At 37.4% G+C, this 19,428-nt stretch overlaps 2 protein-coding genes across 2 annotated transcripts; one reads left to right on the forward strand and one right to left on the reverse strand.

The window, feature by feature from the left end:
* Positions 1 to 10,844: 10,844 nt before the first annotated feature.
* On the reverse strand, positions 10,845 to 13,880 carry LOC127644309 (inositol 1,4,5-trisphosphate receptor-interacting protein). The gene is made up of 2 exons (XM_052127433.1): positions 13,741 to 13,880; positions 10,845 to 13,210 (listed from the first exon to the last, which is right to left on the reverse strand). The coding sequence occupies exon 2, from the start codon at positions 13,207 to 13,209 to the stop codon at positions 11,257 to 11,259; it is 1,953 nt and encodes a 650-aa protein (XP_051983393.1). The 5' UTR covers position 13,210; positions 13,741 to 13,880; the 3' UTR covers positions 10,845 to 11,256.
* A 1,084-nt stretch (positions 13,881 to 14,964) lies between these two features.
* LOC127644328 (calcium homeostasis modulator protein 1) lies at positions 14,965 to 18,980 on the forward strand. Its single transcript, XM_052127463.1, has 3 exons — positions 14,965 to 15,041; positions 15,508 to 16,093; positions 17,498 to 18,980. Exons 2-3 carry the CDS (start codon positions 15,542 to 15,544, stop codon positions 18,188 to 18,190), a joined length of 1,245 nt encoding a protein of 414 aa, XP_051983423.1. The 5' UTR covers positions 14,965 to 15,041; positions 15,508 to 15,541; the 3' UTR covers positions 18,191 to 18,980.
* Positions 18,981 to 19,428: the final 448 nt, after the last annotated feature.

Raw genomic sequence — 19,428 nt, forward strand, 5'->3', positions numbered from 1 at the left:
TCAGCTGAAGAATTCTGCACCAACCTGTTACAGCTCCTTGAACATGTAAACTTGAACTTGCACTTGAAAGCAATACAAGCACAGTCATAAAAGCAAACAGCAAAGAAACAAATAGCAGATGCTTAAAAAGTCCCTCAAAATATAGCATAATAATCAGACTTTTCTTTAAAGATGTTCCAACTTACCTTGTTTCTCATTTAGGAGAAAGTAGTATATTGCCTTCTTGTGCACCGGTTCTTCAGTATAAGAACACACTCCACAAAGCGATTATATTTACGAGTGGGCACGTTCAGATGTGATGACTAATCCAGGACCCCATATGCATGTGGTGTACCCTTTTACATGTCAAGTATCGCTTTTTTTTTTCCAGAACTACAGTCACTTACAGACGAGTTTTGACAAGGCGAGGGGGCTGTAACTCGCAGCACAACACAAGAACCCTAAGGCGTTTTTATTTTGAAAAACGGGGCACAAAAATTCTTATTTTCCAGGTAAATTGCCTGGGGGAACATTTATCAAGTGGAATTTTTATTGCAAATGTATGCCTTGGGGACAAATTGCAACCTATTTTGTAGATATTGAAAATATATTTGTAAGTCTTGTACCAATAGCATGTGCAAAAGCCAATGATATGATACTATGAATCTGAGTTGCATAAACTGGCATGTATTATTAGAAACAGCTTTATTACCGGCCAAAATGATTTTTCTGTGAAATTCCTCACTGACCTTATAACAGTTTGGCAGTAATGATGACCATTTGCTGGTGAAAGGTGGAATAGTGGAATACAAATGGTGGGGATTGCTTCTGTGGTTGTTGATTCTCAGACGGAGAATGCTTTACATTTGACAGATGCTTTCAGTATATCTAAAGCAGCCTTTACATTCAAAATGTGCATTCCATGAGAGTCAAACCCATCAACTTGGCATGAACTTGCCCTTGCTCATCAATGATAAAAACAAAGGAATATTATGAGTTCTTCATTTACAACTTTCAGCTTCAATCTCGACATTCACACCTGCTCTCCCCAATGACATAATATGAGTGAAATCATCATGATCATCCATTTGGTTCTCTCTCTCTCTCTCTCTCTCTCAAACAGGTGTGAATAAATTATGAAGCACACACCTTAGTGAGTCACCATTGAGTCACTCATATGTGTCATTACATCTTCTGCCATCTGCATTGAACACTATAAATCTCCCTGATCATTTAGTAATAATTCATTGAAAAAGAAGTAAAAGAAGTTAAGAAATATGCTTGTTGAATTGTATGACTCATGCTTGAAATGCCCTGATTTAATACTGATCACAGATTGAATAATGATCTAATATAAACTATTAGAGTAAAGCATATTCAACACTCATAGAAATGTTAGGTTTTCTACTGGTAAAATAATGCAAAAAGTGACGATGAAGACAATAGCAGGTAATATTTTTGTAAAAAAGTTTAGTATTATCCAAGAAAAATAAACATATTAATATTGGTTGTGCGAAGTACAATAGATTAGCACAAATGCATTGCTTTAACATTAAAACATTGTTTTATTTGACTTTATTTGGCATAATCCTATTACAGTTTTTTACAATTAGTTACATGATTTTCTCAATTCGGAGTCCCATTTTGAAAACACTTCACACAGTTGTGTTTTGAAAAACGGAGATTGACACATCAGTTCATTTCTCCTCCAAAATTCACTAACGCCATTAAAACACTTAAAATCAGATTATTCTACTGTATACATATCATACATTCTCACCCAGCAAACACAGTTTCTCATTCATGACCCAGGACTAAAAACAGTTCAAGGAACTAAACCAAAACCAGAAATGAATGAATTTTTGTGCAGAACGTAACCGAGAACGGGAACAAAGTGATTTTCAATTGTTCCAGAGTGAAAATGGTATAACTGTTGTTTATCACGTCAAATCTTTGAAACTATACCACTTCATGTTGCCCCCAAAAATTGAAACATGTGCTTTGATTTAGAAGGAATCTGCTGCATCACACAATTCTTTGACTAATTGACCATAGTTGATGTTGCATATGAATGAAGACACATTTTTAACAACTATGTATAATTATGCACATGCACGGCTAATGCGGGTTCAAGGAAAACATTTAGATTTGATGCTGCTGTGTTTTGACTGAGAAGCAGATATGTAATTAAACTTATACTTAACTGTTAATTAACTGTATGCATATTGGGATTTCTATGTTGATAAATCCACCACACAGAAAAAAATTATTGCTTATTTTCACTTATTTTGGTGAGGCAAGTGGCTTATTTTGGGCTTGATTTATTTTGGGAAAGAAAAACTACAGTTTTTGCTCAGAATGCACCGAAATGAAAAAACTTTCATCTTTAGTCCTTGTTGCACAAAGGTGTTGAACTTAAAAACACAAAATACTGAAAACATTGGTAACACTTTGTTTTACAGTGTCCTTGTTACACATATTACATGTATTGACTATAGTTATTACAGTCAATTATGCATAATTACAAGCAACTAAACCAAACCAAACCCTTACCCTTTTTCTAAACCTATAGTAAGTACATGCTGTTAATTGGTAATAATCAGTAATTACATGTGTAATTACACTATAACAAGGACACTGTAAAATAAAGTGTAACCGAAACATTTGATGTACTGTATAATTTACTTATTCATTGCCAAGCATGTTGGATTTTATTTTTCATGAGCCAACATTTACAAACATGCACAGGATGTGCGAGATGCACTGCAGTGTAAGTGATGATTCAATAGGCCTTTATTTGTCATTTCTGACTAGAATAGGCCTTCCAAAAAGTTATATCAACACACACACATGTTGGTCTACCTATCATTATGAGGACTTTCCATAGACTTAATGAGTTTTATACTGTACAAACTATAGATTCTATCCCCTAAATCTAACACAACCCCTAAACCTACCCTTGTAATTACCAGTTTGTAACCTAAAACATTGTCCTTGTAAACCACATAAACATGCCCACACACACACACACACACACACACACACTAGATTATTGTAATGCATTACTGGGAGGATGTCCAGCAAGATCAAAAAATAAACTTCAATCAGTTCAAAATGCAACAGCCAGAGTGCTGACGAGAACCAAGAAATATGATCATATTAGCATCATTTTATCATCATTACATCGGCTACCTGTTAAATATCATATTCATTTTAAAATTCTGTTAACTACTTACAAAGCTTTGAATGGTCTAGATCCGCAGTACTTAAGTGACCTTCTACCACACTATATTCCATCACGTTCATTACGATCGCTGGATCCAGCTACATTCCTGCTTGGTGTTTGACTGCTACGTGTCACTGAATGATGATGACTAAATGCAGCCCATGCCAGCCAAACATCACGTCAGTCTATTATGATGGACTTCAAAGGATTAACTGATGCCGACTCCAACCATAAGACATATGATACTTCATATGCCATTGCCTGAACCTTGGCCTTAGGATAGACCTCACCGAAATTACCTGCCAGGTTGAATTGCGATGCACCTCACTGATCTCTGCCTGAATCATCTCGGTCTAATGATGGACTACACTCTTGAAATGAAGTACATAAACTATCAATTGCCCGAAAAAACCTTCATCAGCCAATTAACAAGGACAATTGCATCTACGTGAACTTCTGCAGTTAATACAGGATAGACTTCAAATACATTAGTTATTAATCTTACAGTTCAAACTAAATCTTTGTTTAAATACTAACCCTTAACACTTACTTAGTTTATTAATTTTAATTTTGGCTTGCTCACTGGGGTTTTAAATACAATTATTATTTAATTACTTATTTTTAAACACAATTCACAATCACACTTTATCTAATTACAATGATGACTCATAGACATTATAGATATTACAGTTTAATTTTCTGTTAATGCATGATCTTCTGTAAAGCTGCTTTGAAACGATGCGTGTTGTGAAAGGCGCTATACAAATACAAATGACTTGACTTGACACACACACACACACACACACACACACACACACAAAAACAGCTAAATACTCACTGAAAAATAGCATTTTTGTAAGTAAAATTTTAAGTAAATTCAACTTATGGTAATTAAATGTTAGCATAACTAGAAAACCTTAAGACAAATAATAGCACATTGTTTCAAATGATATCTAATATTATTGTTTTTAATTTTGAAAGATTTTGTCATTGAGTACATTTTGTATCTAAGCAGTATGATAGTATGAAGCGTTTTGAAAATGTATGCTAGGTATTTATAAGACCATGCAACTAATTTAAATATATATGGCACTGAAACATCATTGTGGAACGTTTTTTGGAGCGTTGTCTCCAAAGACAACACGAATCATATAGAGATTGCATAGGATATCTTTTAGTCAGTAGAATATGATAGATGATGATATGATGGATGATGAAGCTTGTCAGTAAATTTGCTGAATGCCGTTGATTTTTCAGGTATATGGACATTCAATAGTTCTTGTTGATTTCCTGTCTGATCATATTGTTTTTCATGCTGCAGTTCTGGCATGCACAACTACCAGGGTTATTTCTTACAGTAAATTTGTTTTTTGATTTTTTAGTGTGTGTGTGTGTGTGTGTGTGTGTTGATTGTCTATTACATTTTCTTTCTACAGAGGTCACGCAAGCCTTTGGATGACCCTAAAATAGTTTTCATACAGAATGTTCTTAGAGCCACTGAGACATGTGCATTGGAGTTTTTCTGCATACCTACAGAATCAATCACAAAAACTAAACCATACATTTTGCTCATTTTGTTTGTTAATTCTGTTTTATATATGACAGTAAATATGACATTTTGTCATTACATAACCACTGTCTGTTTACTGATTTATCTTTTCCATTCTCCTGTGTATAGAAATACATAATACGGCTGATATGAAATAAAGAATTGTATAACTATATTTCATGATATAAGAATATCTTTAAATTCATGAAACACTTTTCCATTAATGGATGTTTTGCACACTGCTGGATAATGCTGTGTGTTCGAACATGTCTTAGACAAGCAAAACTGTGTAGTCAATTATTCTCAAGGCTTAGTTATCTAAGCAAACTATAATGGATGCTTCAATCAAAAATTCTTCAACCTTATTATGAAAGCAACAATGTTCTGTTAAAATGCATGGTTTGTTTATTTTTGCTACATGGCCTCTTGACCTTTTGTATGTTACTCACCTTTGTACAGCACTTGATTTACTGTAATGGAATCACAAGGAGAATTTAAAACTGAAATTCCCCTTAGCCACAGGGTAGAATATTTCACTGAAACATTCATGTTAAGGCAGGGTACCAACTCTGACCAGGGGCACAGCATTTCAGTGAAAAGAGACACAATCAAAGATGAACAAAATAGCTTGAGGGAGTGTAGAAAAAACACATCCTGCAGCAGATCATAAAGCATAAAATTGTTAGTATGATGCAGTTTTTAAAATATTCCTAAAAGCAGTATAATGCAACTTTTAATTTTAACAAATTAACATGTTCATAGTTATTATGGCAAAATAATTGAACAAAAATGTTGCATAACATAAGCAGATGTACACACAGTAATATTTTGGACAATCATGTGTCAGCAGTGCAATGCATAAAATCATGCAGATACGGGTCAGGAGTTTCAGTTAATGTTAACACAAACAGTGATTTCGGTGATTTCAACCATGGCGTGATTATTGATGCCACATGGGCTGGTTTGGGTATTTCTGTAACTGTTGATCTCCTGGAATTTTCACTCACAACAGTCTCTAGAGTTTACTCAGAAGCATGCAAAAACAAAAAACATCCAGTGAGCAGCAGTTCTGTGGACGAAAATGCCTTGTTAATGAGAGAGATTAATGCTCCAGTCTGTCAACCGTGATTAATACTTCCTCTTTTTATGTGTGATAGTGAAAAAACAGAAGCATTAAAAGACAAAATGTTCTTACTCAGATCATTTTGGCATTACCAATGCCATCCATGTGTTGAAACAGATTAGACCAGTTATACACTCACTGACCACTTAATTAGGAACACCTGTACACCTGCTCATTCATGTGATTATCTAATCAGCCAATTCTGTGGCAGCAGTGCAATGCAAAAAGTCATGCAGATACGGGTCAGAAGCCTCAGTTAATTTTCACAATAACCATAAGATTGGGATGGTAGCAGAGACAACCACGGATACAACCACTACTGATGACCACGATTCTGGCGGAGACGACCACAGAGATGACGACGACTCTGCCGGAGATGACGACAACTCTGGCAGACCATGGAGACGACGATGACTCTGGATAAGATGACCATTACTCTGGCGGAGACAACGACGAATTTGCCGGAGATGACTACAGAGAGGACGATGACTCTAGCGGAGACGACCACAGAGACAACCACGGAGACAACGACGACTATAGCGGAGATGACCACGGAAATGACGATGACTCTTGTGGAGATGAGCATGACTATGGCGGAGACGATGATGACTCTGGCAGAGATAACCACAGACAGGATGACGACTCTGGCGGAGACAACCACGGAGAGGATGATGACTCTGGCAGAATGACAACAGAGATGACCACGACTCTGGCAGAGACGACCATGGAAATGACCATGGAGATGACCACGGATAAGACCACGACTCTGGCAGAGACGATCATGACTCTGGCAAAGATGACAACGGAGACAACCACGCCCACGGAAATGACCATGGAGATGACCACAGAGACAAAGACGACTCTGGGGGAGACAATCATGGAGAGGACAACGACTCTGGCGGAGACAACCATATAGACGACCACGACTCTGGCGGAGACAACCATGTAGACAACCACGACTCTGGCGGAGACGACCACGGAAATTACAACAATTCTGGTGGAGACAAACACTGAGACAATGACGACTCTGCTGGAGATGACCACGGAAATGACGATGACTCTGGCAGAGACGACTACAGAGACTACCATGGCTCTGGCAGAGACGACCACAGAGACTACCATGACTCTGTTAAAGATGACCACGACTCAGTCGGAGACGACCACGGAGATGACCGTGACTCTGGCAGAGATGATCATGACTCTGGCAGAGAGTCTAATAATATTTGCAATTTAAATGTTGCTTGCAATAAATTTCATTTCGTCAGGGTACACGGTTATGCTGCGTTCCATTCAAGTTGGATGTGGGATATTCCTACTTCATATCTCCTACCATAAATGCATTCCATTCACTGATCTACAGTGATTTCATTACCTGATATTCAGAACTGCAACACTCCAATTAGGTTAGCAGGGGTGTGACTCTCATTAGAGATGTCTCCTAGCAACCCTACTGATAAACAATGATGCAGCGCTAGCATTTGTGCTTCAGGTGTACGATTATCAAAAGAGATTATAATGTTATATACACCTGTTTCTGCAGACATTTGTTAAACAAGCTTTAATATCATGTAATGTGGAAACAATATATTTTATCGATATTACATAATAAAGTGAATATTTATCACTTACTTTGTATAGCTCCCTAAGTGTCAACATGTTTGTGTGACATCATGCCCCTTCATCTCGGCGAAATCTGAGTTGACAATTTCTGCATGACCCTACAAGATGTAATTCTGACTTCAAGATGCATCCATTGCACTTTTCCTAATAGCAAGTTGTAAAATCCGACTTTCCGAGTTGAATGGAATGCAGCACTACTTTTCAAAACTTGATCCGACACTGAATGCTCAAGCAGCCTAATTTACACTTAGAAAACTCCTGATGTTGCTATAAAAATGCAAAAAGCACTTACCAATTTGCTTGAAGTGAAAATCAGTCCTCCTTTCATGATTAATAAATAAAGCAAACACACGGTCATGCAGAACATCTCAGGTTTGTAAATCTGTAAAGGTTTCTCTTTCTCAATGGTGATAGTGGCAGTCGACTTGCCAGCAAGACCTCACACTCTTCGCTTTCAAATTAGGTAATTTAAAGCATGATTGCACCACTCAAGGCCAGCTAGAAGGCCTTGACTGGGACATATCCTAAAGATCACACCCACCAAGAGCAAATAAATCAATCTGACCATCCATCGATGTGTATATGCTGTGTGCACAGCTATTAAAGAAAAAAGAAATGATGCTGTGCAATATCAGGGTTTACATATGATACACACCTGATATTCAATATTTTGAACAATCATCTAATCAAAAGCATCGCCATCACAACTGCATTATGTCCCGCATATTTCTCCAGCAACTTTTCACCACCAACTGAACTTGATTATAGTCTAAAATTTATTTTAGCTTCAAAATGCAAATGTATATTTTCTGAAGAAGCAGTAAATGCGATCCGAGCTAAAGAGGGTTAGATTTAAAATATTTTAACGTTTTCTGAAAGTGAACACGGCATTGGAAAAATAGTTCTGATTGTTTATAGTCTTGAAAAAAGTGCAGAACATTCTGAGAACGTCATTCAGCCGACTTTATTCATCTACAGAGTAAAGCTAAATTAAGTTTGAGAAAATAAAAACAAATTTTCTTTTGGTAATTTATTTGATTTAAAGGGGTCATGACATGAGAAACCAAATTTGCCTTGATCTTTTGGTATATAAGAGGTCTTTGTATCATTAAAACGTCCTGCAAGTTTAATATTTTAAGACGTCCTCCCCATTCTAAACGAATCATTTATTTAATCAAGCTCAAAATACAGCTCGTTCTGGATTCATGGTTAGAAGTGACGTGACGGTTAGAAGTGACGTAACAGCGTTTGCATATGACCGCCTCCAGCACAAGATAACTACGCTTTAAGCGCCAAGACAACTACGCTCATTTCAGTATCGCCGTACGCCTCACAAGTGTTCAGTCGATGGACAGCGAGCTCTGACAGAGACTACTTGTGCACAGGAAAATTACGATGCCACACAGATGTGCTGTTCCTGGCTGTGGTCAAACAAAACCTCTGAATAAGCTGCCGAAAGATCCAGACGTCAGGGAAAAATGGATGCAGTTTATTTTTTGCGGACGTCCCAGTCACGGCAGTGTTAACTTAAGCGTTTGTTCTGTACATTTTAAGGATGACTGTTTTGAGAACAAATCTCAATATGATGCTGGCTTTGCCAGAAAACTGTTGCTCAAATATAAGTCCGTGCCGACTATTCTGGGAACAACGACGACGCAAACTGTAAGTAATCTATTTTAAACTTTAAACTACTTTTTAAAGCGCAATTTCATTCATTATGAATAATCACAGTGTTTTTACTTAGTTTACTTGCATATTGTTCTGGCTGGGGCGTCAATAATTGATACATAGGCACTGACGTTAGCCAATCATAACAGTGGGCGTTAACACTGAAGTCTTAAATGGAAAACGCCCCCAAAACAGACTGTTTGAATCAGAGGATGAGAAACAGGGTGGGAAAAGGTCATAAATCACTAGATTTTAAAAGTTTTTCTTAAAAAAAAATATATTAATACTATAATTGCACCTAAGGGAACATAATAATACAATAAAAAAAAACCATGTCATGACCCCTTTAATACAGGGGATTTTGCCAGCATTTTTTCAAATGTAGACTAAACAATAATTTAATAGAATTGGGCTGTAAAAGCTTTTCACCGGCTAGTATTGTGTATTGTATTTATTCTTAATTTCAAACATCTTTGTGCACAGAATTTATATGTTTTATGTTTTGTGAGCTAATTCAGTGACTGCCGTCTATTACTTTGAATTGTGTGTAAAAACAACTTTAATAAATAAATGGATGGATACTGTGATTAAATTAATCGCAAACAGTGGCCATTCATTTGTTCAATGAGCACGAGATATTTTTGTTGGCACTCCTGGAAGTGTCACATTTGCAGATCGGCTCTATATGCCGTAAAGTTCAATCCACAATCACGTACAATAAATTGGCTTTCAATACTGTTGTCATGATTAGCACAGGCTAATGATTGGGGCAAACTCTGTCATGTGACACTACATTTTTGGCGACAAAAAGTGTTTCCAAACCATTTTTCCACGACATTTGATGTATCAACGTAGAGTTTATGCGCTTGAGTTAAACAGAAAAATATTATGTCGACATTTGAGCGATAATGTGCGTTTCCATCAGCTTTATTTTGATGTGCTAAAGTTTTTCCGCAAAAAATCCTTGGATGGAAACATAGTTACTGTTAGGTGTTAATTGTGTTGCACTAATGTTATTGGATCTTAGTATAGACTTTGATAGTATAGACCATACTTTTTTAATTGAATGTCTCTGGGATTGGCATTCAGGGCTTTGGCCTTGAGTGGTTCTCTTCCTATTTGCAAGATATAGGAATAGATATAGGTGTTGTGTCAGGATTGGGAATTGTTGTTCATCCTCTGCTCCTGTTTCTTGCAGACAAGGTTCAATTCTGGGTATGGTTTTCTTGTCTTTGTATATGATACCTCTATAGTAAATAATTTTTTAAAATGGTACCTGTTATCATTTTTATGCAGATGATTCAAAATTGTATTTACCCTTGAAGCACAGTGATCACTGCTCAGTTAATTTACTTTGTAACACTTTGGCTGATATTATTAGTTGGCTGGTGAATCATTTTCAAGTTAAATGAAGATAAAACAGATTATCCTTTTGGTCATATACTTACCACATTGATTTTTGGTCAAAATCAATCTCAAGCATTTATCTGCCGATCAAATTTGAGATCAGTTTCAGTTAAATTCTATTTCAAAGATAAATTCTGTCCTTCCTTTTAAAGATTTGGAAAACAGCACTTTGGTCTACTTTTATGGATTTGAAAGTGCTTATAAATAATTGAGATGATTCTTTCACCAGTCTTGTTTATTTATTTATTAATTATTTTTTATTAAATTCCTGTTGTAGAAAATGTATGGTTCTCTATCTGACAGCTATCAGCCACTACAAGTTTATGACCACCAGTAAGCCATGGGAATGTTTTGGGAGAAAACCTTCACAACTCCTCCACCAGTGCGACTTCTTGGACTCCTATGACTACTAGGAGAAAGTTATTAACAAAAAGCAAGACTACAACCATGCTGTTCTTTGATCGAAGAGTCAAGTTCATTTTGATAAACTGAATTGACTGACTCCTTGTAAATCAGTGTCTTTTTTAAAGCTTTGTTTAAGTGAAACTTTTAATGCCTTACTCAAAGCAAGAAAGAAAAAAATGCTTTTTAAACAACTTCAGCGCAAGCACAACTTTTAATACTCATTTTCTTCTATGCATACAATGTTGCAAAGTAGAATAATTCTGCTGCTGACCATTTTTATCACTGTTTGGCTGTGCCATATTCATGTATTAGTACAGGTATATTTCTACACATTTCCACTAAGTGCGTGGTTGCTTTGACATACAAGTCATCATTAGACCGTAATGGCATAAATAAGTTAATAGGGATTCCCTCCCTGAACTCTACAGGAAATCCAATGTGACTAGGAATATGAGGGTTCCCAATCAAAGCATGGTAGAGTGTTTTAGCTTGGAGACTTTGCTGAAGGAAAGTTATTATGTCATTCAGCCTCCAAACAATGTCCTCAGGTTGCCATGATAAGGGCTTATCGATCAGCAAATGTAACAATGCATTCTTCAAATGGAAGCTTGTAAGTCCACATTTCCCAGTCCAACAAATTTGTTTTTTGTGTAGATAGGAGAGGATTTGTAGACAGCGAATATGGCAAGCATTATCTGGAAGAATATTTGTGAAGTGTTGAAGAAGGGCGTTTTCATATTGCGCAAAAGATATGGGCCAGTGAGTGTCAGACATGTCACTGTTAAAGGGAAGATACGAGACCAAGTGTGCATCTGAGTCTTTCAACTTGACTACTGGTGTGACATTGAACAGAATGACTTGACCTGACCTGAATCGGACCTTAAGATTTCCAAGGCTATCCCTGTTCTGGAATATTAACTCAAACTCATACTTGTGGCTGATCTCTTCCCATGCCTTCCTAATTGACATTCTAAACCATTTCATCACATGGGTTTTAGCAAGGTATGGGCTGTTCTCTTGGTACAGAGGGCCATTCATGTTATCATCCATCACATCCTCTATTTTATTATCTGGATGCAGAAGACACAGCATGTCATCTAGGTTTGAACTGCTGCAAGGGCACATACTTGACTTGACGTCACCTTTTATCATCTTGATTCTGCAGTTGGCTGAAGAAACTGTACTTTCTTTCAAAAGCTCAAACTCAAAGCTATAAGGCTTTGGCGGGATGATGAGGACATGTATGTCACACACACTGCTCTTCCTTGAAGCCCATTGCTCATACATGCTCCCAACACCAACAAAGTCCTCAATCTCCATGTCTGTACCTTTAGTGCTCATGTTCTTCACATTTTCCAGGAGGTCATTCACAAACCCCTCTACAAACTCCAAAATCTGCCAACTTTTACTGGGTGGAACCAAGACACATTTTTCATGTAAACTAGTTAATGACTTGTAATCAAGGTGGGACACTTTGGTGGATATGTTCAGTGATGCAGGGATGTTTTTTTCATTCAGTGTTGAATGTTTCTTCTGTTGGGTTTTGGAGTCACGTTTCAGAAACTTCTTTAGAACACGAATTAATGAGATCAAGGAAAAGGTCTTCCAAAGGTACCAGCTGTAGTGTTCGTCTTGATCACCAGATTGTTTGACTGCCCTCATCAACTTTTGGTTTGAAGTTGATGTTTGTTCCATAAATGACGCCTGAATTACTTTTCTCTGATGGTGGGCGCCAGTCTGGCCATTTTGGGGTTTTATTGACTGTTCCTCATCCTCCTGTGAGAAGCTATGGTCCATAGTGGACCCTGACTGGTCTACATTGGCTTGCCCATGTGTTAGACCTTTATTTGATGCTGGCAATGTCCATTTGTCCTTGACAATGTCTAGTTTCTCCAGGTTTTGGCGGAAGTCGTCTTGTTCTCCAGCAGGGGACATTTGTTCCTCGTGCAGCACTGTAGTCTTGACATTTGGCAGAGTTTGATGAGCATCTGTGTCCCCCTCTCCCCTTGGCAGCTTGCAATGATTTTGTGATGCTTCCTGATTTGAATTTGGCAGCTCCATGGCAACAGAGTGCTCCATTTGTCCTAGCTTTGCTCCCTCCTCCAAAAGAAAATGCTCACGGTCTTCCATGGTGACTATGATGTTGTCATCTTGGTAATGAAATACATTGTGCTCCTTTGAGAGCAACATACTGATGACCACAAAAAACACATTGAAAAGCGTGTCCTCCATTCTGTGAATCAGGAAAAAGAGATACTTTCTGTTAACAAAGTAGAAATATCGCTAAATTACTTGGAATTTATAGACTACAGCACATCAAACTTCCCATGAAAGAAATACACAACTGATAAAATTCATCAAAGGGATAGTTTACCCAAAAATGATAATATGTTTATCATTTACTTAACCATAATGTTGTTTCGAACTCATTCCTTTTTTTTACGTGAGCCTTTCTTTTACAAAAGCACAATTTTAAGACATGCCATTGTGTTGATGGTCTCCAGTTTAGACATTTGCACTACTTAGATGTCGAATTAAGACTTATTAGATGTAGAACTCTATTTTATCTTGACATGAATGCAAGTGTTGTACATTGTAAACATCACACGTCTCTCTATTTTAATTTTGAGTTGCTTACTCTGTATATAGAGCAGCAATAAGTTAGTTCCTGTAGCGTTCGTGTTTGTCAGTCAAATATTATTTCATTCACACTATCCTTGATTACTGAACACACATATCCTGAATATCATTAAAACAACTTACCTCTCAATACCGCACCTTGAAAGACATAAAAAATTAGGCTCCGATGTAGAGCTCAAAAAAGAGAAATTGGCTGAAAATTGTTGCTTTGTTCGTTTTTTTTTTTCTTCTTTTCACACAGGATGTACCCTGTTAGAGAGAGAGTTTGAAAGCACACTTCCTGAATGCTCTGCTGCTGTACAACCCTTTCCTCTTTTTAAAAATAATTCACCAGTGTCATACCTCTATAATGTGGTACGATATACAATACAGCGTTTATGATATGCAACATGGACAGAAACACTTAGTCAACAAAATAAGGTTTATTTGCAGAAATATTCAGAATGTAAAACTTAGGCTTGGAGATTTGAACAAACCCCTAACCCCAAGTAATAAACCATGGTTCGGGCTACAGACATTGAACTATACCTCAAATTGTACCTGGCAGACAACAAAACTAGTGAAAACATTTCCATAGACATGTACTGAGAGACCCAAGCCATACGTATATGTATCAAGGGAACTTGGAAGTTCTCTTTTGACTTAAGCAACCAACCAACAATCAAAAAAAAACAAAAACACAAAACCACTCTGAATATTTGCATTACAAATCCCTGACATTGTGGCATCAACTTTTGCAGGTAAGCAGTTTTGAATTGAAGCACATATGAGTATCTTGACATTAATGCACAACATTGTCTTGCTACCTCATTTCAATAGCACCCAGACACATTCATATTGTGTGAAACCATGTGATGTTGCAAGCAGTGAAAATATTGTATTGTAAAGAAGTTTTTTTTTAAACACATAACATTGATGGAGAAATTAGCCCCTGCAAACTTGTGCATGTTTCAAAAGATGATATGTTTCCTGCAACTGTATTAGCACCAAAAACCCACAGAAGATTCTATTTGAATAGGGAGAGTCAATACCTTTGCATGCACTCTGGGCCACACTGCCGGTTACCATGGTTTCACCAGGTATGTAAATACGACATTTTTAGACTAAGAATAATGTGATAAAATAAACATACTTTTCCTTATTAACATGGAAATCGTGATGTATGGAAAGCCATACATGTATAAAGAGAGAGAATTGTGAGATATGCCTAAACAGAACAATCGCATTGTCACCTGAAACAAATACAAATTTAAATGTGAACATCAGACATCACATGGATGTAGGTGTGTGTTTGGTTTGTGTGTGAGTATGAGAGCTAAAGTGCGGAAACACATTGTCTGCTGTGGTCTTACACTGAACCAAAGTGAATTATGTGCAACTGAGAGGACTTGACATCAACATTTTCCAACACATTGCAAAATTCTGTAAGTATACTAAGCTAAAGATTTCTGAATGACTGATGTTTGGAATACAGATTTTGACTTGTTTTGATGTACAATGTAATATCGAATTATTTAGCTAATTGTGTTGAACTTTTAACATCAACATGAAATTCAGATATTGCTAATTGTTAAAGGGGATGTGTGTAAAAGCAAATAAGAGATTTGAAAAAGAAGAGTTACCACTGGCATTTGTGAAAATGTCTCCTCAAAAGTGGGTGCCAGCGGTGTTTCAGAAGGGACTCACGACTGCAAATCGACTCCTGATGGATAAAATCAAGTCCCACCTTACATATTTTTCATGTTGAATATGCTATTTCACTCGGAAATACGTCATATTACAGAAGAAAATAGGTTGCAAATTCATGTTGACTTTAAGAATCCAAATTATGGAAAGCTTTTTTTTGCAAACCAGTCTTTTTAAGTTGGAATATTTCTTGTTCTCATATAGGTACATCTCAGGATAGATCAGCCAACATATCAATATGGATAAGTTTCGTATGATGGCCCAGATCCTCCAGTCCAACCAGGAGTCTTTTATGAATGGTATATGTGGCATTATGGCCCTGGCAAGCGCTCAGCTTTACACATCTTTCGAATTCAACTGCCCCTGTATACCTGAATATAACTACTCCTATGGCATTAGTATGCTGGTTATTCCCCCTATATGGTTTTTCGTTTTGGGTTTTGTACTGAACAACAATGTTTCAATACTAGCGGAGGAGTGGAAACGGCCAGTGGGACAACGGAAGAAGGACCCTACTGTCCTGCGGTACATGTGTGTTTCTATATCCCAACGATCACTCATTGCGCCAGCCGTTTGGATCTCGGTAACATTAATGGATGGTAAAAGCTTCTTGTGTGCCTACAGTATGGACTTGGATATGACTGAGTTTGGTAAAAATTTAAGTGGACATGGACTATCGCAAGAGGATCTCCTACGAACACTAGCCAAAATTCCATGCAAGCAAATATTTGATGGTCAGGACATCGTATCAAGAGAGGCAGCCACCAGATACATACGTTGTATTTCACAGGTAGGTTGATTGCTCAATTCAGTATTAACTTTGTACAATAACATATTGCACAATAGCCAGATACTCAAAGTTCAGATATAAATATACTTCTCCGGAGACTAATAAAGTCTCTGAAGTTGCCAATACATGCCTAAAATTATAGCTCTGTTCCAAAACCAAGTGAGCACACTTACAAGAAAATCTAAACTAGGTGCAAATATGCTGCTTGATATTTTCACATGCAAATGAGCATTTGATTGGCAGAAAATGTTTGCCAGAATTTTGCAGCTCTTCACCGGTAGTGGTGAATCTCTGGAAATCCTTTGGACAATTTGCCGCAAAGCTCATTTGCATGTAAAATTTACCAGTGGTGAAAGTGACTGATTTTGAATGCTCTACATGAGCAGCAACTTCACATGCAATACAATTAGTGTTCCGTATGGGAGACTTGTCTTATTACTGAGACTTAATAAAGTGTGACATTAGCACGAGGCTGCGAGCTACGTGCTAACGCTGAGTTTATTTATAATCGCAGGGTGCATCTCAATCAGCTCCCTACTTCAATAGTCTGGGCACTAATCAGGAAGTCGGCCATTTTGGTATCTCAATCACAAAATCGTTGCAGTGTTCTGAAATGTTCACTATGTAAAAAAAGTCCCACAATGCACAATAAAACCCAGGGAGCATCGTTGCTCACAATGTTCCCTTACCGGAAGCAACGTCTTGTCTTTAGAAGTCTCAAGTCATTAGAAGACGAGAACAAGTGGGGGCCTGGGTAGCTCAGCAAGTAAAGATGCTCACTACCAACCCTGGAGTCACGAGTTTGAATCCAGGGCCTGATGAGTGACTCCAGACAGGTCTCCTAAACAACCAAATTGGCCCGGTTGCTAGGGAGGGTAGAGTCACATGGGGTAACCCCCTTGTGGTCGCTATAATTTGGTTCACTCTCGGTGGGGTGCGTGGTGAGTTGTGCATGGATGCTGCGGTGGATGGCGTGAAGCCCCTACACGCGCTATGTCTCCACGGTAACGTACTCAACAAGCCACGTGATAAGATGTGCAGGTTGACGATCTCAGACGCAGAGGCAAATGAGATTCGTAATCCGCCACCCGGATTGAGGTGAGTCACTATACCTCCAGGAGGACTGCACAGGAGGTGCATTGGGAATTTCCTATTTTTCCTCTGAGCTCGTCTTAATACATTATTGGGATTACCTTAGAATTTAGCCAAAACAAGATATCTTAGTAGGCAGCATAATTAAGATTGCTACCTTTTCGCAAGATTTTGGAACCAAGCACATATGTAGACTTACTAACTATATTTTTTCAGCTGAATTATAAACAGATGACCGTTTACAACAAAATATAAGTCAAACTGAAAATACAGTGACTAAACATGTTTTTGTCAATTTTCTAAATGTTCCAGGGATTTGGATGGTTGTTCTTGATGATCATCACAATCATTGCATTCATGATCCGAGCCATTCGTCCCTGCTTTAGCCAGGCCGCCTTCCTCAAAACGAAGTATTGGTCCCACTATGCAGACATCGAGCGGAAGATGTTTGATGAGACCTGCACAGAACATGCCAAAGGTTTTGCTAAGGTTTGCATAAAGCAATACTTCGAGGGTATTAGCGGCGAGTTTCAGAGTTTCCACGATCATCCGCATGGAGATAAAAGCGAAGATGGTGATGATAATCCCCCTACTGATGAAGATAAACTGTTGGGCGTTTGTAGACAGGATTCAATGAATAAGGTGCTATGGGACTGGCACATGTGCAAACCTGCACTGAGTATTCAAAAGCCTGTACAAGCTAGCACTGGAGAACAAAATGGTGATTGTGGCACGAAAGATAACTTGAATCAAAATGGACATGCCTGTGATAAAACTGATCTTGGTGCAAACCAAAATGGCTTGAAGATTGGTTACGTGAATGCAGGCCTTGATATTGGCCAAAATGAATTGGACAGGGGGCATGATAATGCTACAAATGGTTTTACAAATAGTTATACCACTCATAATAATAGCAAAAGTCAGAATGTATACATGAATGCTGGTGCCACTTCTCCAAGAAGTGCTCAAAAGAAATCATCGGCAGTGTATTACAGTAAAGTCTGAAAATATACAATAGCGGCTTTAAAAGGTGGTAAAGCTAAAGACCCCATGAAATCAATTGAGCGCAGTTTCCTCCTGTTGATGTGATTCCTATTGAATCAGGAAGGGACTAACAGTTACAAGTCACTAACAGGTAAAACAGTCCCTTATAGTTAAATAGTCAATAGTCTTTAGTTTACGTCAGCCATGAACTACAATTTGCTATTTCCAAAAAAAATACAAAATGGAAGCTCAAAGAGGCCATGATATTATTAATATTTATTTATTTTTACATGAAAGCATTTAGTCACATTCATATTGAGGAAATCTAAAAACAGTATGATGCCACCAATTTGATTTAGGCTTGTTTGCCATTTGAAATTTAACACTAAGCTAAAATATATAATATACTGTATATACTGTGCAATATATGGAATATACTGTGAAATATACAGCTAAAATGTATATATATCTATCTCTATTTTCATGTCCAAAATGTACTAAAAAATACCAAAATGCTCTTTATACAGAATGTTGTTTCACTTTGTGCCACAAGAGGGCACAATACATCTGACCTCAACAAACCTTGGCGTTCATTTTGTAAGCGTTATTTCCTTTTGGACTATTTTGTAACAGTTTAGCAAAAGCAAATATTACACATAATATTTCTTGCATGTGACACTGCAATAAAAATGCTGTTTATGATCATGTGATATCATATTACTGATACATATTATGAAATGTGTCTTCATGCTAACAAATTACATGATCAACTGGTAGTAACCTTTATATATGCCTTTTTGCAATAAATGCATCTCTAACATCTCAATACATTTGCTTTCCTACATAAAAACAAAAAGCCAATTTACTACACCAGAACAGAAATCCTGAATCTGGAGCATGCTTACTGGACAGTTGAAGGCATTCTTGCCATTAATGGAATCCGAGTTTTGTTAGATACAAAAGGCGTATTAGCCTAAAACTGAACTCATAAGTCATCAAGATTGCTGAAAGCGACAGAGAGAAAGCACATTAGGCAAGCAGCAGCTAGAGTAGAATCCCTAACTCATGTTGGGGGTTGAGTCTTTTACTGAATGTCATGTCTCTTTCTCTCTCTTTCTATTCTTAAAGGTGCAGTATGTAAGATTCAGAAATCCTTGTTATTAATGACACCTGTGGTCGATAAGTGAACTGCAGCCTGCTATCAGTTACTCATGCACACACTCCATAGGGACACAAGAGAGCGCTGGCCAAAACAATGA

The sequence above is a fragment of the Xyrauchen texanus genome, chromosome 5, assembly GCF_025860055.1.
Source record: "Xyrauchen texanus isolate HMW12.3.18 chromosome 5, RBS_HiC_50CHRs, whole genome shotgun sequence".
Lineage (NCBI taxonomy): Eukaryota > Metazoa > Chordata > Actinopteri > Cypriniformes > Catostomidae > Xyrauchen > Xyrauchen texanus.

What these genes read in the sequence shown, in the direction of transcription:
- LOC127644309 (XM_052127433.1), bottom strand. Translation starts at nt 13,209, where the DNA reads ATGGAGGACACGCTTTTCAATGTGTTTTTTGTGGTCATCAGTATGTTG.
- LOC127644328 (XM_052127463.1), top strand. Translation starts at nt 15,542, where the DNA reads ATGGATAAGTTTCGTATGATGGCCCAGATCCTCCAGTCCAACCAGGAG. An exon ending in ACATACGTTGTATTTCACAG is followed by an intron (nt 16,094 to 17,497) that starts GTAGGTTGATTG and finishes TAAATGTTCCAG; the next exon opens with GGATTTGGATGGTTGTTCTT.